The 23,230-nt window shown below is 46.6% G+C and overlaps 1 protein-coding gene across 2 annotated transcripts in view; it reads left to right on the top strand.

The window, feature by feature from the left end:
• Nucleotides 1-23,230, top strand: part of LOC147709976 (H-2 class II histocompatibility antigen, E-S beta chain-like) — a 147,240-nt gene that overhangs the window by 94,688 nt on the left and 29,322 nt on the right. For both annotated transcript variants that reach the window (XM_086920660.1, XM_086920659.1), the window contains exon 3: nucleotides 16,576-16,854. In XM_086920660.1, the coding sequence (XP_086776786.1) occupies nucleotides 16,576-16,854 (279 nt within the window). The remainder of the gene's footprint in view (nucleotides 1-16,575; nucleotides 16,855-23,230) is intronic.

Here is a 23,230-nt window from a genome sequence, read left to right as displayed (position 1 = left end):
AAAACCCAAACCTACCCCTGAACCCTAAAATACCCCTGTACCCCAAAACCCAAACCTAGCCCTGAACCTTAAAAATTCCCCTATAGCCCAAAACCCAAACCTAGCCCTGAACACTAAAAATACCCCATACCCCAAAACCCCAGCCTAGCCCTAAACCCTAAAACTACCCCTGTACCCCGTAACCCAAAACTATATCTGAACCCTTAAAATACCCAAACACCCCAAAACATATACCTCAGTACCCCAAAACATATACCCCTATACCCATCCTTACCTTATCCAAACATTAAAAAAAACATGCTTTTACCATTCATGCATTTACAACGAATTTCGTTGTAAAGGTATGCGTGGTAAAAGCATATAAAATGTAAAGCCATGCATTATAATGGCATTGCGGAGTCATGGTACTTTCATAATGAAAGTATGTGGAGTGATGGTATGCGGAAAGAAAGTTGCGGAATAATGGGTGTGTATCCTCCCCCGGTAAGTACATTGGTGGCACGGCGGCCCACATCTACAGCAACATACTCTTATTTTTTAACCACCCATTTGAAAAATGCACAGGTCTCTCTCATTGATGGCCAGCACCGACATACACTTTTAGACACACCTCCCGCCATAAGTTCTAGAATTGCGAACTTTAGAGCTGGGGAGCTACGTTCGAATCTCGGCATCAGCTCAACATCCTGTGATTCCAGGCAAATCGCTTTGTCTCCCCGTGCCTACCACAAATTATTGTGTTCTTCTGTAATGTAAATTGTGCTCATGCCATGTTGTCGAGTTTGCGCTATATAATATTGCAAGGAAAAATAAAGTAGGGAAACTCGAGTTCACACACTACTGAACGCGCACTCTTAAGTGCATCAGCAGTGCACTGTGAATCGGACCGTTTCACAAGCCTGTCACAGATAAGAAATGCTATCAAAACGAAATCCTACGAAACAATATACTACTGGCCGGCAGCAATTCATACCCGGACAACGTCGGGACGGGCTGCTAGACCTATATAAAGGACAGTAGAGAACTGCTTTGCAAATTGGAAGATCTCCAGTGGGAAACTGATGTCTTCAAGTTTCAAGTTTTTATTTTTTTGATAACGGAACTCTGTCAAGATCCACATAACAGTTTAGCAGTAAAGTAAAAAAGAAAAAGAAACAATTTTCAATACATATTTAAATAGAAATGTCAATACAGTGTTAAAAAACATTTAAAGAAGGAAAACAATTTAAAGCAAAACATTTCGTTAGGAGGATTAAACATAGCTACAATGAAATCATAAGCAGTAAAAATACCCAGCTGAAAACACAGAGGTTTTACCCATTTTCGTCTGTGTACCATAAGGGCTGGGCAAACAAAAACGACATGGTATAAATCCTGGGGATAGAGTTTACAGAGGTCACAGGTATCTGTACCACCATGCCATTTAGACAACAAACAATTCAATGGGAGTAAATCATATCTTAACAGTAAGATAAATCGCCTAACTGCATGAGGAAGATTCCAACCTAAATATGGTTGAAATTTTTTAATTTCACAAGAGTTACCGAGGGTGAACATTCCTCTCTTAGACTTTCGGATCGTACTATCAGCTCTAAAACTCAACTCCCAAGATGAGGTTTTTAAAGATAATTTTAATTGGGGAGTTGATAGTGTAAAAAGACTTTGTTCATCAATCTGTAATAGAGAAATTGCCTGTCTGAAGTTTTTTACTATAGAGGAATAAACATTATAGGAACCCAGCAGTTCTTTTTTTATTTGAAACCTCAGGGTGCCAGGTTTTCCTTCAGCAATATAAAAAACCCATCTCACAACACTCGCCACTGCCTGGGACCCTGCACTACGTAGACCAAACTCTTGTCGCAACGATGACGTAGAGCTTGCAGTATTTACAGAGGCTAGATTACGAAGAATTCTTCCCTCAATAGAATCCAGGAATTTCCAGCATGCCATGTCCACTATCTCTAGTCCGAAGATTAGAGATGCGGGGATTTTTGCCCGATAGACTTCGAGCAATATAGAAAAATGCCTCCGACCTGTCGCTTTGTATAAGGAGATAAGACTCCTCCCTTGAGCGAGAGCTTTCCTACCATTCTTCTCTGTGTGGGTTTTTTCTGAGAGATTACTCGTGACGATCTTCCCAAGGAAGGGGTAGGATTTAACTACTTCTAATCTTTCCCCCCCGACAGACCAGAAATAATCGCTGTATTTAGGTTTTCTCCTTCCACAGAAGCACATTATTTTACTTTTTGAGATGTTAATTTTTAAAAAGTGGGCCACGGAGTAGGAGTACAAACTTTTTAAACGATTATTCAGACCCTTTGGGGTGAGGTCTAGAATTATAATATCGTCAGCATACATTAAGCATGCGATGGATAATCCCCCTAATACAGGGGCAATACCATTACTCGTGGCTAACATAGCCTTAGGTAAATCCGCAATGTATAAGGAAAATAACAGTGGGGCCAGGAGGCAGCCCTGTTTAAGCCCATTATTGGTAGATATTATCCTGGAAAGTCCTCTATCACCACCCATTAAAACTCTGCACCAGGTGTCAGTATGGAGTTCAATAACTAGTTTCAATAGGCTCGGGGGCATTCCTAATTTTATTAGCTTACTCCAAAGCAGAGCTCTTTCCACCTTGTCAAAGGCCGTAGAGAAGTCAATAAATGCTCCATAAAGACCTCCTCTACGGACAGTGACATATTTTTCAATTAAAATTTGAAGAGCAGTAGAGTTATCTAAGGTACCGTGGTGTTTTCTAAATCCAGTCTGCTCTAGTGGAAGAATTGCAGACATGGTCACCCAGTCATTTATAGAATTCAATAGACACTTGGTGAAAACCTTGCCTATAGTGTCTAGGAGAGCTATTTGTCTATAATTTTCAGGAGAATCCCTGGCACCCTTTTTGTAGATAGGAATTAGCAAGCTCCCTTTCCAAGAATGTGGAACAATGCCATTATTATAACAGGCTTTAAAGACGGGGTATAGAATTTTTCCCCATAAGGCACTATGAGTTTTCAATACAGAAATTGGAATTTCATCTGGGCCGAGGGCACCGGACGAGCGGAGAGCTTTAATTGCAGTTTCAATTTCTAATTCGGAGGGAGGATCATAAGGACATAGATCTTCCTGCAATTTATTACGATCAAACTCCTCGCCATTACTACTATATAGACCCTGAACAAAATTTACCCAAGTCTGCTCATTTATTGATATCGGAGAGGGTCTGGCTCTCACCCCACAACCCTCCCCAATTAGTGACCAAAAGGTCTTAGTCCGACCATTCTTGGCTGCTTCCCATAATTTACACCAAAGAGCGTCTTCCTTCTGACGTTTTAATCTGACCTTCAGCCTGTTTCTTCTCCTCTTCAAGAGTGAAATTCTTTGTCTACGGTCTGGAGAGGGAGAAAGGTATTGGGCCCTTACCAGCTTATTTATTTCCTTATTTAAATTAAGGAGATCAGAGGGAATTTTATGCATTACCTTAGCTGTTAGTTGCTTTTGAGCTTTTAATTTTAAAATTTGTAAAAATGACGTAAAGCAGTCTAATTCTCTGCCTTCCCATAAAGCTAAATTATCTACTGTATATTCCAGTAAGTTGGACAGATTTTTAATAGTCCCGGGGTTCCAATAGCACTTCCTGCTTTTAGTATTAAAGTTCAATAAATCATCCCCGATTTTCCAGTGATTTTTGGGAGATGATACATTCAACTTCAGCATCAAGACATTATGATCACTAAGATCGGTGGCTAACACTACCAGGTCCTTCAAAAAATTAAAAAATGTGCTATCGACAATCACATAATCCAAAATTGAACCACCATTTCCTGATTTATGTGTTAAATGAGCAGGACTGTCAGAGGGAAACCTCCCATTGGCTATAATACAGTCTGCTTCGGTTAAGCTCTCTAAGATTAATTTCCCTCTTTTATTTGTTTTAATATTCTTTGGGAATATGGCTTTTGGTATCTGGAACATTTCCTCCTTTGTTTTGTTTCTAAATAACCCTAAAGCTCCATTTGATATTTTTGCATTTAAATCACCCACCAGTATAATGTGTGGAGGGGGACAGGATTCCTGTAGGTTAAGGATGAAGGAGCAAATCGTCTTAATACCACAGTTATATTTTAAATCAGGAGGTAAGTAAGCATTTATTATTATGACCGATTTGTTCGAGCCATCATTCAGGAAATTTATTAATGTGATCGCCTGGAATAATTTATTCGAAGCTACAAAGTGGGTATAATTCCATGTTATTTTGTTAGATAGCAAACACGCTAGCCCACCTTTGGCTCGGCCTCTGATAGAGGGAGTGGCGCTAATCTCTAGCACATAATAATCTTTCATGACTGGAAAGTGCCCTATTAGCCAGGTTTCCTGCAAGCAGATTATATCTGCATCTAAAGAGTTTAAAAATAACAATTTATCGGAACTCTGGGTTAAACCAGCAACGTTCCATGAAATTATTTTTGAGTTATCGCTAAAGATTAGGATTGACTCCGAATGAAGGACCCGATTTATTCGACAGGATAGAGGGTAACCAACTCCACTCAAAATCAGCATCTTTTACCCTAGTCTGTTTTAACGAGAGTGGATTATTAACTATCACTTGTCGCTTATTTTTTTGTATCCGTATTTTCAACTCTTCATTCTTTACAGGAAGATTATCCGAAGAATAGGCTTTCGACCCCTGATAGGTTAACAATCCTTTACAGTTTTGGCCGACTAATTTGGCCGGTATGTGAGTATCAACATCAATTCCTCTTATTTGAAATTCTTCTGCCCACTGGAGAATGTGGTTTAATACCAGTTTGGAGTAAAATTTCACACGAGCTATCTTTCCATTATTCGAAGTTATTAGATTTAGAACATCTATATCTGCCGAGTGGATTAATTTTAGGCTCTCTATTTCCTGAAAACAATTAACTAATACAGATCTATTTAAAATCAGGTCTGGATCAAAGATGGGAATAAAATCAAGAAAGAGAGTATCTACGTATTCTCTAGTCTTAGGGGCTGTCTTACTTGTAATTTCAGGTACAACAACTTGTGAAAAAGGAATAGCCAAAGGATTTAGAATTGCTCTTGAAACTGAATCAGAAGTAGGAGTTAGATTTAAATCATTTACAATAGTACGTTGAACATCAGCGTATTGCTGATTTGTGTGGCTTATTGGTTCTTGTTGTACTACTGAAAGAGTTACCTTTGGACTTGACACTAGATCATTTGATGTATTGGGATCCGAATCGACCAGATTGGAGTTATTTATTAGAGAATCTTTAACATTTTCGAAAATGATTTTCCGTTGTCTCTTTTTATAGAATCTACGATTTAGTTTTCTTTTTTTCCCTTTTTGTTTTTTAGATACCTTTATTTCGAATTTATTCTCATCGGAGGGGGGCACTTTATCCACTATGGCCAATGAATTTAGGGTTTCTTTGTTTGTTTGGGGGACAAAAATAGGAAAGATAGGAGGTAAGGTATTACTCTCTTTATTCTCCAAAAGCGGACATGTCTTAATCTCTTGTCCAATAAGAGCGGCACAATTATTTTTAATTAAATTCCCATTCCTTTGGATGGGAGAGTGGATCGGAACTATAAGATCTGCATTAGTCTTACCCGAAAAATCAGACGCAGTAGGCAGGTCAGTTATTATTTTATCCTTTGTTTCATATTGTTGTTCCTCACCTAAATTTTGAGGGGAATTTGATATTTTTGGGTAGATGATATCTTCCAGTCCTGTATGATTACTCAATAGTGCCTTTAGGATCAGAGTTACTGTGTCAAAGACATTATCTGATCCATTTACTAATTTTTCCAAGAGTATTAAGATAGAAGAAATTAGTCGCTCTAGAGTAGATAAGGAATCGGAGATTACATTATTTTCTCGTACATAAGAATTATGCCGATCATTATCTTGATTTTGGTCGTGAGAGGGACTAACAAATAGATTCATTTCTGGGGTAGAAAAATCTGATTTATGAGAGGGTGTGCTGCTGTATAGATGCAACATAGGAGTAGCCATAATATCCTGTCTTGGGGTAAGATTCTGAATTAGAACTTTCTGGGACTCAAGATTAATATCAGGAAGGGTGTAGTCCTCTGGAGGAATATGCAGCGGGGATGATGAACCAGGGCATATATTTTGATCATTATTTAAAAAGGGAGAAGGATTATGAGCTATAATTAATAATGGGGAACCTTGATTTACCTCTTTAGTTACCAAGTTTTGGGTTTCTGGAGGGGGAACTATATCTTGTTCTTGATTCTTATAGGTTAACACTTCAGTATGGGATGGGGCTGTAATATCTGGCGAATTACTAACTATCTTATTCATGCAGAAGTCTTGTACCTGATCTTTAACACTAATGATAGTATTATCAGAGTTGACTTCTTCTCGATCCGCTTTGTCTTTACCCTTATCCCATAATGAATATAACTGGCATGTGCTTTTTACTTGTAGCGCTGGCCCGTTTCTATTTCGCAAAGGATTAGATTTGGTTTTAGAACAGGCTCTACCAACTAGCACTCGCCCGGATCTTAGTTTCTTGGTAGTCATCTTGTATATAAAAGACGAGGGCAAATGTGGGACACAATACAATCCTATAAATATCAATATTATAAAATTGAACAGTGAAGATGGAAGATGGAAAAAAAAAAAAAAAAAAATATAAAAAAAAAAAAAAATAAAGGATGAAAAAGTTACCAGTATTAACCTAAATGAAGGATAAAAGGGATGTGTCCCAGCCCAGCCTCTATCAGTCTCTGTCGGTCACAGTCGGTCCCGCCCTTGTCCCGGGCTTCTCCCGGCGCCCTCCCGCGCGCTCCCGCGCAGCGGGTCTCTTCGACTGCTTATGAACTATTAGAGCTATGGGGGGAGGAGCCGGCAGGGAGAGCGCCCCAGCTGATTGCAATTTGGGGAGGTTGCTGGCGCTCCTGGGACAGGTAGTCCTGCGCCAGCAACAGCTCGCAGCCCTGCTTCTCTCACTTTCCCTCGTTAGAGCTTTCAGTCCGCCTTCCTCGCAGCGGGACCCGCGGAGCGGGTACCGCAAGATGTGGGTTGAGTTGAAATAAAAGGAAACGCTCTGGAGAATGTGGCAGCAACGTCCAAGATAGAGAGGAATCCACTGGTGAGCAGAAGGAAAGAGGCTTATCTGCACTGCTGGAGCGAGGGAGGGGCCGGCAGGGAGAGAGCCCCAGCTGATTGCAATTTGGGGAGGTTGCTGGCGCTCCTGGGACAGGTAGTCCTGCGCCAGCAACAGCTCGCAGCCCTGCTTCTCTCACTTTCCCTCGTTAGAGCTTTCAGTCCGCCTTCCTCGCAGCGGGACCCGCGGAGCGGGTACCGCAAGATGTGGGTTGAGTTGAAATAAAAGGAAACGCTCTGGAGAATGTGGCAGCAACGTCCAAGATAGAGAGGAATCCACTGGTGAGCAGAAGGAAAGAGGCTTATCTGCACTGCTGGAGCGAGGGAGGGGCCGGCAGGGAGAGCGCCCCAGCTGATTGCAATTTGGGGAGGTTACTGGCGCTCCTGGGACAGGTAGTCCTGCGCCAGCAACAGCTCGCAGCCCTGCTTCTCTCACTTTCCCTCGTTAGAGCTTTCAGTCCGCCTTCCTCGCAGCGGGACCCGCGGAGCGGGTACCGCAAGATGTGGGTTGAGTTGAAATAAAAGGAAACGCTCTGGAGAATGTGGCAGCAACGTCCAAAATAGAGAGGAATCCACTGGTGAGCAGAAGGAAAGAGGCTTATCTGCACTGCTGGAGCGAGGGAGGGGCCGGCAGGGAGAGCGCCCCAGCTGATTGCAATTTGGGGAGGTTGCTGGCGCTCCTGGGACAGGTAGTCCTGCGCCAGCAACAGCTCGCAGCCCTGCTTCTCTCACTTTCCCTCGTTAGAGCTTTCAGTCCGCCTTCCTCGCAGCGGGACCCGCGGAGCGGGTACCGCAAGATGTGGGTTGAGTTGAAATAAAAGGAAACGCTCTGGAGAATGTGGCAGCAATGTCCAAGATAGAGAGGAATCCACTGGTGAGCAGAAGGAAAGAGGCTTATCTGCACTGCTGGAGCGAGGGAGGGGCCGGCAGGGAGAGCGCCCCAGCTGATTGCAATTTGGGGAGGTTGCTGGCGCTCCTGGGACAGGTAGTCCTGCGCCAGCAACAGCTCGCAGCCCTGCTTCTCTCACTTTCCCTCGTTAGAGCTTTCAGTCCGCCTTCCTCGCAGCGGGACCCGCGGAGCGGGTACCGCAAGATGTGGGTTGAGTTGAAATAAAAGGAAACGCTCTGGAGAATGTGGCAGCAAAGTCCAAGATAGAATATGGATGTGGAGAGCTTGCATACGTGTATAGAAATTAATCAGGGAGGGCGTGCACTTACTTTCTGTACAAGAGGAATGCAAAAAAAAAAGGAAAGATCGATGGCCCAATGCTTTTCAGGCAATGCAGTGAGAATCTGGAACTCACCTCCGCCTCAGCTCCGGACCACCACCTCCCCCCGGTCCTTCAAAACTGACCTCAAACTTCTCCTCCTTCAAAGACACTTTCAAGTCTAATTCACGCCCTCTCTATTCCCTGAAGGAAGTTCTTCCACTATAGGAAATTCTGTACTCCATGCCTATAGAAGTGTCTTCCCAGTGTGTTCTTGCGCTTTGAGTGTCTGCCATTTGTTGCAGTTTTATACCTCTACTTGTATCTTGTACGCTTATGTAACTTGCACACATGTCACTGTTTCCTCTTGTAACATATCGTTTGCTACCTCTTCTTGTATTTTGTTTGCTTTTGATACATGCACAATTGTCACTTTTGCCTCATGTAACGTAACGTTTGCTTTTGTAACATGCCCACTTGTAATTTTCTCCTCATGTAACGCTACTGTTGCTATTCTTAAGCGCTCTGAAACCTTCGGGTAAAGTCCACGCTATATAAAAACGCATAAAATAAATCAAAATAAATAAGGCTAGCGAGGGGGTAATGCCTGTTTCACTGCTGCATCTAGAATTGCTGCACTTCAAGTCAAGGCGAAAGCCCCACTTTTCTGGGGCTCTGTGGATCGGGTGTTTAGCTCTTCTATTAAGTCAGAAAAGCCATCCGCCCAGTCCACTTCCAACAACCCACCTCATCTCCTCGTTGTTGAACTGCTGTCTTGCGGCACGGTGTCGCTTGAGCACCTCTCTGACTTTTATAGTATACCGGCAGCCTGTAACTTAGCTTAGGTGAGTCCCTTAAGTCAGCTGGGGTGTTCATCCACAGTATAGAGTGGCAAAATATTGTCCTGCCAAAATATTGAATCCACTAATGTGAAGCTAAGGGCCACATGCATCAAGCTATTTAGGAATCGCAAACGGTGCGATTCGGTAAAATCGGCCGTTTGCCATTCCTAAATACCTTTTTAGTATGCATCAATCATTTTTGGAAATATCGCTATTTTTAGCGATTTCCAAAAAGGCCATTGCTTCTAAGGAATCACAAATTTCCGATTCCTTAAAAGCAATGCATGATTGTTTTTAAAAATGCGAATTCGCAATTAGGGGGGGCAAATTACCACGAGGGTGTACCTCGTGGTAATTTGCGAAAAAGGTTTAAAATGCTCAAATTAGCATTTTAAACACTGTCATGTTACAGACACACATGTCCTTAGGACATGTGTGTGTGAAACATCCATTTTGAAATACATTTCAGGGGTGCAGGGAGGGGTCTTTTCGACCCCCCCCCCCCTGCACCCATGGAATGCATTAACATTTTGCGATTTCTAATTTGCGAATTCGCAATTCCCATTGATTCCTATGGGCCAAAAGGGAAGTCCGAAATCGCAAATTAGAATTCACATAATATTTGCGATTCGGTAAAAATTGCGATTTTTACCGAATCGCAAATATTATGCGAAAATATACATGCATCCCATTTTGCGAATTCCAAATTGCGATTCCCTATTTTTTGCAATTTGGAATTCGCAAACGGCCGGTATGATGCATGTGGCCATAAGTCTTTATAGCTGTGGTTAAATTTACTATTCTTAACTCCACATATACATATATTGAAGGTATATATATATCGCCATATATTCTTAACTCACATGGGGAGTTGAGAATATTAAATCTATACTTACCTTTGTACACATATTGACATGATGTTGTGGTATTTGATATCCTGGAGTCAATATTTTGGCAGGACTATATTTGGCACTCAGATTTGTAACATACACCTATAGCAGTGTTTCCTCCCCAGTGGGATCTAGAGGAGGCATCTTGCTGGGTTCATCTGCCTCTTGACTCTGTCTTACTCCTGGAGCTCTTGAGTTCTTGGTCTCTGAGGCAACTCACCAGAGGATTATAATGAGTACCCTAGAGCTGAATCACCACAACCAGTTAAAAGAGCCAGGAAAATCACTACTCCAAGTCCAATCAATCACTACACTAGTGAAAACTGACTCCTTGTTTTACATCTCCAGTTCATGTTTTCCTTGGTCACTGGTGGTCCTGTTGTGCCCCCAAGCATCCCTTCATCATTCCATGCCCACCTCAATGGTACTACTTTAGGATGAATATCCTGGTCTCATTAGCTTCAATATTCATCAACAAAGCCCTTGGGGGGGGAGGAGCTTCGCGGGCAACCAAGATGGCCGCGTAAGCTCGGAGCTCCGCGGACCCTCCGATCCTCCGCAACTATCCTGCCTGAAATCCTGATCCACGAGGGTGGATTTTTGTTGCTGATGGTCCACTGAGGCGAGAACCGTTTTCAGATCACGAATCGTTGTTCCCTACGCTGAGCTACGTCGAGTGGGACTCCGTGCCAGCGCAGTGCCATTGTCTCTCCAGACTCCGCCACTACGCACGACCGACCTGCGGAGTGCCTGCCTGTCGTCTTCACCGGTGAGGTGTTGTTTCTCACAGTGCGTTCCGGAGACGGCCTCCTACTGTTCGGCCCGGACAAGATCTCCGGCTCATTGGGCTCGGGTTTGCCTGGCACAGCCCTTTGTCCCCATCGGACCTAACATGGCGGGCAGAGGGGACCCCGACAAGACATCGGGCAAAGGCGTCCGCGGCAAAACACAGCAGCAGCAGAACAGGATTGAGCGCTATACCCAGCCAAAGACGCCACCTGTTACCGGACCCTCTGCCAAGAACCTCCCGCCCTCGGGCTCGCTGGACGGCTCGGAGCCTACCCTGAGCGACATCATGGGGGCCATCACTAGTTTCCGGGCGGACATGCAGCAACAGCATGAAGTCCTTACACATAAAGTGGACACTATGGCCGTCGACCTGACTCTCATTAGAGCCGATTTGGGCAAAACTAACGATCGAGTCAAGAACCTGGACATTAAGACATCCAGCCTGACGGCCGACGTCTCGGACCTACAGACAGAGGTCCGGAACCTGCAGAGGACCGCGGAACGATTCTCAGGGCGGTTGGAGGACTTTGAGAACCGTGCCAGGCAGCAGAACGTCCGCATTGTCGGGGTACCGGAGGGTTCAGAAGAGGCGGCGACGGACCTCCTCGTAGAAGACCTGATCAAGACCCATCTGGCACCGCCTGGCCTTAGCAACTTTTTCTCGGTGGAGCGAGCTCACCGAGTGCCGGGCGGCCCGCCGAAGTCGGGCGTGGCGCCTAGACCCATCGTGGCCCGGTTGCTCAATTTCCGAGACAGAGACGCGGTCCTGCAGGCTTCCAGACGACATGGACCGCTTAAATTTCAGAACGCCGACGTCCATTTCTATCCGGACTTTACCAGGACGGTACAGCGACAGCGCCAGAGCTACGCCGGGGTGAAGCGACGACTACGGGACTTGGGGTTCAAATATTCCATGATGTTCCCTGCCAAGCTCCGGATCGAACATGAGGGCCATGCCCTCTTTTTTGACTTTGCTGAAAATGTAAGTGACTGGCTGGACACTTTATCGCCGCGCCGAGACGCTCAGGATGAACATGAAGGTGGTGCTGCTGGTGGCCCGGACCTATGAGATTTGGCTCTATAGTGGGTGATTCATCGTTTGTTATTTCTGCCTCTTATGACTATCGGATCTTGCCTTATTTTACCCTGTTGACTTTCCTGTCTGTACATGGAGGGTGGCGGGGGGTGTTCGCGGAGATTCCTTACTCCTCTGGGTCTCTTCTTGTAGAGTAGTTATGGGGCGACAGGCACACTGCTGGTTGGGGGGGCTTTTCAGTCATATGCAGGGGTGCAGGGTGGGGGGTGCAACTATGCAAGTTTATTTGTTAGTTTGTTCTTTCTCTTTCTCTTTCTTGAGGCAATGGATTGTGCTTTTTATTGTTTACTTGATGATTGAGTTGGTTGGGGTCGGATGGGGCGGGTTGTTGGACGATGGGGGGTAGGAATTTAAAAGTGCTTAGCTGGAATGTTAATGGGTTGGGTGACTGAGTTAAGAGAGGGGTGGTAATCCAATTAATAAAGAGACATATGCCCGATGTTGTACTTCTGCAAGAGACGCATTTGGTGGGAAACTCCTGCAGGGCCCTAAATCATAAGGGCTACAAAATGGTTGCCCATTCTGAGTTCTCCTCGGGTTCCCGGGGGGCGGGCATCCTTGTGCGTGCGTCCCTTCCCCTTGAAATAGACGTCACTGTGCTTGATGATAGGGGACGCTACGCCGCGGTTGCGGGAAGGTGGGAGGGGCGCTCCTTAGCGCTGCTTTCGGTCTATGTTCCCCCGGGCCTCCAATCCAGCACCTTTCAAGACCTTGGTGGCGCCATCTTGTCCCTGCCTGTGGGCTTACTGATCCTGGGGGGTGATCTCAACTCAGTCTGCTCTGGCACCCTTGATCGCCAACCGCCGAGGGACCTCCGGAGTTCCCAAATGTGGCTGCCAACCTTTCTCGACTCCATGGGTCTGGTGGATAGCTGGCGACTGCTGCATCCCGCGCTCCGCCATTTTTCCTTCCTCTCCAATGCCCATGGGAGTCTGTCCCGTATAGATTATGTCCTTACCCTGGCGGCACACTCGCCTGCCGTGTCTGAGGCCCGTTTTATGGCGCGAGGCGTTTCTGATCACTCTCCGTTGTGGGTCTCGTTCGACTTTGGTATCGTCCTGTCCAGCCGTCCGGTGGCGGTGAATCCTTGGTATTTCCGCAACCACAAGACGCGCGCACTCCTAGCCAAGGCCATCGACTTGTATTTTTCCGAAAATATTGGCTCGGTTGGCTCGGCGGTCACCCTGTGGGAGGCATTCAAGACTGTGTTGCGGGGTGAGGCCCTAGCTCTCATCGCGGAGGCTAAGCGAGCTCGTGATGCCGACCTTGTGCATATTGAGGAAGAAGTCCTGGATCTCGAGTCCCGTCTGGGGCCTGAGCCAGACCCTTCTCTTTTGCACGACCTCTCCCTGAAACAGTCGGAGTACCACGATCTCGCTACGAATGCCGCCCTAGTTTTGGCCAAGGAACAGCAGGGCCGCATTTATGACGTTGGGGATAAGGCCGGTAAGTTGTTGGCCTGGTTGGACAGGCGCGAGATGGCCAGCAGGGTGGTTCCGGAGATCCTGGGCGAGGACGGAGTGGCGGTCACGGACCCGAGTGCTATTGCCGAGTCTTTTGCGGACTACTTCCGAGGTGTCTATACCTCTGGTTCAGACCGCTCCGAGGCTGATTCAGCCGAGTTTCTCTCGACGATTGACCTCCCCTGTCTTTCGGACGAGGAACGTGCTGATATGGATCGAGATATTACCGCAGACGAGATTGCCTTAGCGATCCGCGCCCTGCGGTCGGGTAAAGCTACCGGCCCCAATGGCATACCGGCCGAGTTATATAAGATTAGGCCGGACGTGGTCTCTCGTCATCTGAGAGCTATGTTCCTGTGGGCTCGGGAGGAGGGTGTCCTCCCCTTGGATCAACGACTGGCCACCATAGTGGTCATTCACAAGGAAGGCAAGCCGAGGGACGTTTGTAGATCCTACCGTCCTATCTCTCTCCTCAACGCAGAACCCAAGATCCTAGCTAAACTGCTTGCAAATCGGCTGGTTGGAGTCATCAGCGACTTGGTACACCCGGACCAATCAGGTTTTATTCCCCACCGCAACACTGCCCTCAACTTGCGACGGCTGCATGGTGTCATGGCCAGAGCTCACGCCCTGGAGGAACCGGCGGTACTTGCTTCCCTTGATGCCACAATGGCCTTTGACTCCCTGGAGTGGAGCTACCTTTGGGCGGTGTTAGCAAAGCTTGGGTTTGGACCGGGCTTCCTGGGCTGGGTGCAGCTTCTTTATGCGTGCCCGCTGGCTGCTGTCACAGTCAACGGTCGCATGTCGGCTTCCTTTGCGCTTCATCGTGGTACTAGACAGGGCTGCCCCCTGTCGCCTCTCCTGTTTGCGCTGGCCCTGGAACCACTTGCGGCCATGTCACGCTCGCACCCTGACCTGCATGGAATCACCTGGGCCCCGGGTTTTGAGGATAGGGTCTCCCTATATGCGGACGACATCCTGCTTTATCTTACCTCTCCCTGTAGGTCGCTTATTGTGGCGTGCGACGTACTCCGGCTGTTTGGGCGCTACTCGGGCCTGATCATCAACTGGGCCAAGTCCTCCCTTTACATTCTCAAAGGAGACACGCCGCGCCTCCCTAGGGGCTGCAATATACAGCTGGCCGGGCAAGGTTTTAAATACCTGGGAATCTACATATCGGGTAGTCCTAAGGCGCGGTATGACCACAACCTACTCCCTCCTCTTCAACGACTGCGGAGGGATGTTGATAGTTGGCGCAAGCTTCCGCTTTCTCTCCTGGGCTGGGCGGCATTGTTCAAAATGATGTCCCTGCCCAGGTTTCTGTATGCCTTGCAAAATACCCAGGACCTTGTTCCGGCTCGCTATTTTAGAGAGGTTGAGAGCCTGCAGCGTGCCCTGCTCTGGGAGGGTCGGCCTCGCGTCGCCATCCAGAAGCTTACATTGCCGTGGTATGACGGGGGCATCGCTCTACCAGACGTACAGCGGTACTACTGGTCTTCTCAACTTACTGCCATCAACCATGGCCTTTATGGCCCCGCGGACAGTCCGGGTTACGCTATGGACAGGTGGCTTTTGCGTGGAGGCAACTACTACCGCGCCCTGTACTCCAGGTCCTTTGACCGGCGTCTTACGGGCCCGACCAAGGCAGCGGTCCACACGTGGCGGACGATTACCAAGATACAGGGCTGGCAGGGCAGACTGACGAGATTCACCCCTCTGTATGACTCCGATATCCTAGGCAAGCTATGGCACACCAAGGGCTTTGATAAGTGGGACCTTATAGGTATCTCAAGGGTGGAAGACATGGTAGCTAAAGGAGAGGTTAAGACTTTTCCCCAACTACAGGCTGAATACCACTTGGGTGAATCGGAGTTTTTCCGCTACGCCCAACTGAAGCACGCGCTCACTGCTGCTAGACCTGAGGAGGGTGAAATCCCTGAAAGCTCCCCCTTGGAGGACAGGATTCTGGACGGCCATATGCCTGATAGCGCCATCTCTTTGTCCTATAAGAAGCTGATCAATGTTAGAGTTGACCTCCTCCAGCGCCTGCGAGAACAGTGGGTAGCCGACGGCCTGGAACTGGACGACGAGGACTGGCAGAGTGCTGTGTCTTCCCCTAAGGAGGTCGCCATTTCCTCGCGTCTGCGACTAGTGCAGTTCAAGATCCTCCACCGGGTGTATATTACCGGCCCCCGGCTTGTGCACATGGGCTTCTCGCCTGATGGCTTTTGTCGTCGTGGCTGTGGAGCCCTTGCGACCTTCATCCATATCTTGTGGGAGTGCCCTGTCATTGCCCCCTACTGGGAGAGAGTACACCGAGTAATGAGGGAAGTGACTGGAGTTGGGTTGGCAGCAGAGGCGCGGAGGTGCCTCCTCAACATTTGGGAGCCGAATGACTACAACACGGCGCAGACTCGTTGGGCTACCCTGGGCAACATAATTGCTAAGCGAGATATAGCGCAGAAATGGGGTTCTAACACGGCCCCCCTGGTGGTGCAATGGAAGGCCAATATGGACTGGTGTATGCTACGAGAGAAGACGGTGTACGCTGCCAGGGGGAGGCCTCAGACATGGAACAAGGTGTGGGGGGCGTGGAATGCTTACAGGGGTGACCTGTGCTTACCACCAGAGCCTATTCCTCGCGAGGAATCCCTGTCACCGTAACCGATGACGCCAGCTATTTTACACTTACTGTCATTCTCCTGCTTTCCTTCCCCCCCCCTTCTACATCCTACTTTCCGTTCTTTTCTAGATTCTTCCCTTACCTCAGATGCCTCCAACTGACTCATACGCATTTCCTTTTCTCCATTGCCTTTCTCATGCGCCCTTTGGCGCTCCTTTCTTGGTTTTTGTTATTATATAAAATAAAAAACAACCTGCAATGTCCTGATGTGATTCGTTTTGCACTTTACTCCTCCTGATACTATGCTGCCTTGCCTCCGGGATGTTAGGCTGAATAGCTGTGTGCTTTGATACAATAAAGGTTTTAAAAAATAAAAAAATAAAAAAACAAAGCCATTGGATCCCCCTCAATCATTCCATAGTACAGGTAAGGTATATTTTAGGTGTAATTCGTGCTTGTTAAAAGAAAAGACTTTAAAACACGTTGTCCTGACTCTCCATATCACTTTTCAATCTCATAGTGAAGCCCTCAGTGAGAGTCTACGCATCGAAGTCTGAGGACCCGAAGAAGCCACACCGGCTCACCTGTAATGTGAATGGTTTCTACCCTTACGGCATCTCCGTCCGCTGGTTCAAGAATGGTCAGGAAGACCCAGGCGTGGTGTCCTCAGAGCTGCTCCAGAACGGAGACTGGACCGCCCAGATCATGAAACAATTGAGTACCACCATTGAGCGTGGAGACCTCTTCGTCTGTGAGGTGGAACACGTCAGCCTGGATCAGCCGATCCGACAAGAGTGGAGTAAGAGCCTTCGTTTCATGACTCTCTCTTTCGTTACCTTAAGTGTCCCTCTCTGTTCTCCCACCAAACTTGTCTGCTAAAGTACATTCGCTCCAGTAAGAGACCCTTTATCCTCCTGTGCTCCAGAAGAATCTCTGTCTTGAACGATTGATTAGAGAGAGTGTGATGCTTCAAAATGCAGAAAAGTTGAAGTTTAGAGAGAGAGCTGCTATTTATTTCTGTGAAACGAGGTGCCTTGGTATTGGCATAGCTCAACGGGGTATGTGTCCTAATGAAATACATTTGCAAACATCCTTGCATTTGACCAATAAGAAGCCATCAAAATTTCGCTCAAAGCACCTCCTGCTAGAAACCCCTATTAATCATAGCTCGCCTTGCAGTGAGGACTAATCTTTACACATCCGATACTTGCATCCCCAATCTCCTCCATCTTGTAATCATCACAGACATTACCAACTTAATGGCTTTACACATGAAATCAGCAGCTGTGACATTCCAGCTGACATGAAGTGCCGTATGCAGTCCGCGATTGTATGCATATAACCACATACTACTTAGGATGTTTTAAAACATTTGGGGTAAAGGATCAACATACTGCCTTGGTTTGTTTCATCATCTGAAAAATTACTCCATCTGAAATATTCTACTCCCCTCCTATGCACAAACAGCCAACACTCTTTTAAAAATAATCAGACAAAAAAGTGTAACTAATTTCCAATTCTACGATTTTGTAGTTAGGTAACTATTAGCAGTCCATTACATTATTACCTTTAAAACACCCTTCATAGCCCACATTGGACTATATTTGACCCTTGGTGGTCTGCTAATCCTAATACCTTTCATTTTTATCTAAGGCATTACAACCTTTACTCTACCCTTCTCTAAGCAAAAATTGCTAACAGGTCATCTTTTTGTATGACAAAGCTTGGCAAGACGTTAACCAAAATCACCCCATAGGCTTCTAGAGATCCACACTCATTGCCATGCACCCAAAACCCCATGCATTTCCTAGTTACCAAAGTTCAAGATTTTTTTAAGCAAACTTCCAGTTGTCTCCAAAAGTCACTTGGATCATTTAGCTCTTCTGAGAACTTCCAAGCAAGAAAGTCCAGAACTACTTCTTCCACAAGAGTAAGCTTTTCTCTCTGTTCCTTGTAAGAGACGTCTCCTCACACCAATTAAAAAGTTTCCTGAATTGGTCATTCTAACACATCTGAACACCATGGTTGCTGCTCCCAAAATTTAGTTACCAGAACTAACAGAAAAACGTTCTGCTGCACCATCATCAAAACTCTATGAATCATCACAATTACTGGAAATGCACAACCTATCGTCTCTTCCCAATTCTGGCAAAAAGCAACTACCACATTCGCACCTGTATCGGGTCTCCGGCTGTAATAAGCCTCCAGTTGGTTTGGCAACCTTGAAACATACAGATCAATCTCTCGTGGTCCCATTCTCAACCGAATATTTTGAAGCACCTCTGAATCCAACATCAAATCACTGTGACCCCTCACAAGAATAGGACTTCAGCCTGCCACCTGATTCTTCAGCCATGCCAATATTTAGAAATGCTAAAACTCATTTTCTATATCAGATTAATCCTTTGATCTGGAACACCCAAATCGATTTATAGAGCATACTACCATGACTTTGCTTGGCTTCATTAATACAGAGAAATTTCCTGTTTGATTCAAAATTTTGTGACACCAAGAAACCTGCCGGCATCTCTAAATTATGTATGAACATTTTCCTTTCCCGTGCATCTGCAACCATTCTCCAGCTGTCCTAACTTTGCAACCCAACCATACTGGCTTGCTGCGACATACTCTCACTTTCTCTCCATACCAAATATAGTTGTGTAAAGTCTTTGCTTCGAACCTTTGCAAAGCCCTGCAATGTAAAGGGATTTGAAACACCATTTGAGCCAAGCATAACACTAACCCTATCATCCTGGCCAGTTTGCTCAGTCATCATGCCTTTCCTTAGCATCAAACCAATCTTATGTCTTAGCGTCTGAACCTTCCTCATAGGTAACCTCAGTCCTGCATCCTGGATATAAACCTGGAGTCATAAAATCTCTAAAGACCTTGCAGGGATCAACACAGACTTTTCCAAGTTTATCACAACATTCAACTTCTCCAAAAAAGAGCAAACTTGATTTACTTGAAGAAGTAGCTCTTCACAACACTGAGACAAACCTCTCTCTCGTAAAAATGTCTCTTCTGGTTTCATTATATGCGTAAAACCCCATGGCGTTGAAGTCAGACCGAACTGTAAACTCACAAACTGCTATAACTTGCTGACCCGTTATAACTGAAGATAACCCTAAAGTTTTTCTGCCAATGATAATTTGAAATAAGCATTTTTCAGGACTAATTTTGTCAACCAGTCATCCTCCTGAAGGATATCCCTCAACAGATATATCCCATAGATGTTTGACTGGCCTCCAGTGTTTGTCCTTCTTTTCCACTAAGAAAAACATTGTCACAAACTCATTTGCTTTCCAAAACCTTTCCAATCACACCTGTTATCAGTAGTTGCTGAACCTCTTCGCTTGACTGATTTTCCTGTTCCTCTGAAAAATGCAATTCACTTGGACCCCTTATCTAATGAGATACCTCTTACATTTTTATACTGAACCCTTACCCAGTCTACAACACCCAAGGATATTGTGTCAACTCGCCCCAAGCATGATAAAACTGAACTAAGCCCCCCCTTACCTTTTGGGGAAGCACCAGCAAATATCTCCATATTCACCTTGGACACCTGCTTTAACTTGCACTCTTCTACTTACTTTGCCTCTTGCAAATCATACATAGTATGGAAAGAAACCTCTTCCTTGTGTCTGGTAATGGGGCCTTCCACAAACATTGGTGGGTTATCGTCCCCCACCCTAGCCCTTCCAAAAACTCCTCTGGGGCCAAAAACTCTGTTCAGAGCATTTTAAGCCTTGTCAATTGCAATAAAGGTCGGCACTTACTACTAATAGATTGTCCAATTCCCTTATCAAATATTAAGCTTTTGTTCTCTCCACCAGATTCCTTTTTTGCCACATCCCCCTGCTTAGGGTTTATTTGCATCAACATGGTTTTCTTTCTCTCATCTATCAAAGGTGCTATCAAAGTTGTTACGTATTTCAGAGCATACAGATTGCTCATGTGTTCCAAAGTAAAGCAATATCAACCGGGGTAACCTCCACCTGAGCCGCCTCAGCCATGTCTACAGTTCCTGGCAATGGACATAAGATGCCTAAAAGTTTGTCTTCAAATAGTCTCAAGAACTTTTCAAATACATTCCACAGATATATTTCTAGTCGAAATAAGAAACTCATTTCTGGAAGTAAATTTGGAGTAATACAAACTGTATCAGTAATAATAGACCTTGAAAAAACTCAGACTCCTCCCTACCCCCCTAGAAAAAGGTCTACCTGTCCCTTATGTTATATAAATGATCACATGTTCCATATGCTACCATTGGACAACCCTTCTTCTCATACTGTAAACAATGTTACACTTGTGTTGCTTTTTTTTAGACCATCTGATGTATTACATGATCCATTTTCTCCACATCTACAGTTCTTTTACACCAGGTCTGTATCTATGCAAGATACAATTTGGAAAATGTTCAAAAAGACTTTGTTGAATGTGGAATGGTTAGATGAGAGCAGAGCATACAGTGTATTGCCTCCTTTACAGCCTGTGCCCATTGAATACACTACACTTTGTTCATACGCTCCACAGTCCCATGGGCTTGTGGATGATGAAGAATGGAAAAGGGCGACCGCTCGGTCCCCCCGAACGTATGGTGGAGTACCCCGTTCCCCCCGGGAAACCATTTTGGGCGGGAGGCGAGTCTCGGCTGGTATGCCCGAAGCGGCGTAGCCGGGGCGCGCCTTTTCCCGCCCAAGAGGGGTTGTCCTAGACACCTACACCGTTGGCCACGCCCTGTAGGCGGATTGAAGGAGGGTCCACGCCCGCCCGAAGGAGGATAAAAGGAGCAACAATCCAAGGAAGCATCCTCTTGTTCCTGTGCTCAGAAGCTGCACCTCCCCGTTGCACGTGAGCTCGAGACGGAACAAGGAGCCAATTTTGAGAATTAGTAATTTTTTGTTTCTCTTTTCTAGCGCTTCGAACTTTGGTTCCAGGACCTTTCGGTCGACTATCGTGAGAAAATGCCGGGCAAAAGGGTCGGAAAGAAGGTTAGCACCGACCAAATGCTTCGTATGCTGGTGAAGGACATGGCGAACATGAAGAAGCAGATGGCGGCCATGAACGGTACGGGCCGGCCTAAGAAAGTCATCGGACCAGCATTGCCGGGAGTAGTCCCTGCCGGGAGAGGTAAAAGGGCCAGGAATAGGGCGGCAGGGGGTGAGGCTCCGGTTCCCGAGTCACCTCCGGCGAGCCCGGTCAGGCCAGTAGAGGCCCCAGTTCCGATTCCGGACGCAGGAGAGCCGATCCCTGTCGTAGTTACACCTGTGAACGAGGGGGATATGCCTCCCGAGTTGGCCGCCCAGTTGGCGGCATGGTCGGGCAAGAACAATGAGGGTGCCATAGCTCCAGGGGATACGAAGAGGCCAAACTAATAATGAAGCAGTTGCGGCAATCGCGAGATGCTGCGAAGGCACCTTGTCCTTTTGTTCCCCCTCAGGTTCCCTCGGAACAACCATCTTCGGGCGTTGGAACAGCAGCAGCAGCGAGTTCAGCTACTGATTTGGGTAAGAAGCCGTTGCCAATGGCTGGGGAGGGGTCGTTACCCTCAAGGAGGGAAAAGGTGGTGCAACATATCCCGATGGCCACAAAAGAAATGATATGGGCTGATAAATACGTGAACATGTTTTCGCTATTGACTGATCATTATGAGATAGAACACTTTAGAAATCAGAAAGAATTGTTGCATCCAAGTGTATGGCGAGCAAAGATGGCGGGTTTCAGAGTTGATGAGACAATCGCTAATTGGGCCAGGGCTTTTGGGATGTTCACTGCAATCATGGGGGAACGTAGGCCCGAGGTGTTACAGGAATTGGCTTGTTACCAGACACGAATAATGGAGTTTTATGAATCGTATGATGGTGATCAATGGTTGGGTTATGATAACAAATTTCGTAAGGCCAAGGAGCACGACTCATCCCTGATGTGGGATTGTTTCGACTCCATTTCTTGGCAGAAACAGGTCAGGTCAAACCCGACAAAGCCGTCTTCGTTTGTCGGGAATGGGGCAGAGCCTTCCCGCCATTCCCCGTCGGTGCCCTTTCGAGCGGGCGCCGGTAGTGATCAGCACGCAAAGAGTAATGGGAACTCGGGCAAGAGAGGGGTCTGTTGGAGCTTCAACAGGGGCAAGTGCACTAGACCACAGGGGACGTGCAAGTTCAGGCATGAGTGCGCAGGGTGCGGACAGTCTTCACACCCCGAGAGTTCATGCAGAGCCAAGAATGGCGATACAGGGGGCAGAGGCGGCGCCAAACAGGTCTAATGACGGCCGAGGGGCGCTGCTACTGCTACCTTCTCCCATCGACATCATGGCAATGATCCCCTGGCTGAACGAATACCCTGATCATGTCTCCGCCGGGGTGTTGAGGGACGGTTTCTCATGTGGTTTCCGCATCCCGGCGGGGGATTTTTGGGGGGGAGGACTGTATAAAAACCAACTGTCGATTCAACAGAATACGGTTGTAGTACAGGCAAAGATTGCAAAGGAGGTGGCCCGAGGTCGGGTTGCGGGTCCATATGCGAACCCGCCTGTTCTTAATTTTGTTTGTTCACCGTTGGGAGTAGTCCCCAAGAAGGACCCAGGTGAGTTTAGGTTAATACATAATTTGTCTGCTCCTAAGGGTCTTTCCGTGAATGATGCGATTGACCCGGGAGTTTGTTCGGTGCGGTATGCATCCTTTGATGAGGCCGTCGCCATGTTGAATCTCCTGGGGCCCGGAGCGCTGATGGCTAAATCTGATATCGAGTCAGCGTTCAGGTTACTCCCGGTACACCCACAAGATCAGCGTCTGTTAGGTTTTGTGTTCCAAGGACGCTATTACATGGATAAATGTATGCCAATGCGTTGCTCCATCTCTTGTGCGTATTTTGAAAAATTCAGTAGTTTTTTACAATGGGCGTTCACCAGAGCCACAGGCTTTACGCAGGTTATGTATTACCTTGATGATTTTCTGTTTCTGGGGGCAGCCGGGGACACGGAATGTGCGCAGGCTTTGAGAAAATTTTGTGATCTCATGAGAAGATTTGGCGTGCCATTGGCACCAGGCAAGACAGTGGGGCCGTCTACTTCACTCGAGTTTCTGGGAATTGAGCTCGATTCTGAAGAAGGGTGCTTCCGTTTGCCTAAGGAGAAGGTATTAAAATTTAAGGCCTCGCTCGAGACATGT

This window comes from Lissotriton vulgaris, chromosome 5 (assembly GCF_964263255.1).
Source record: "Lissotriton vulgaris chromosome 5, aLisVul1.2, whole genome shotgun sequence".
Taxonomy (NCBI): Eukaryota; Metazoa; Chordata; class Amphibia; order Caudata; family Salamandridae; genus Lissotriton; species Lissotriton vulgaris.
Note: the sequence above shows the minus strand (reverse complement) of the source record. Positions and strands in the feature narration are given on the sequence as shown.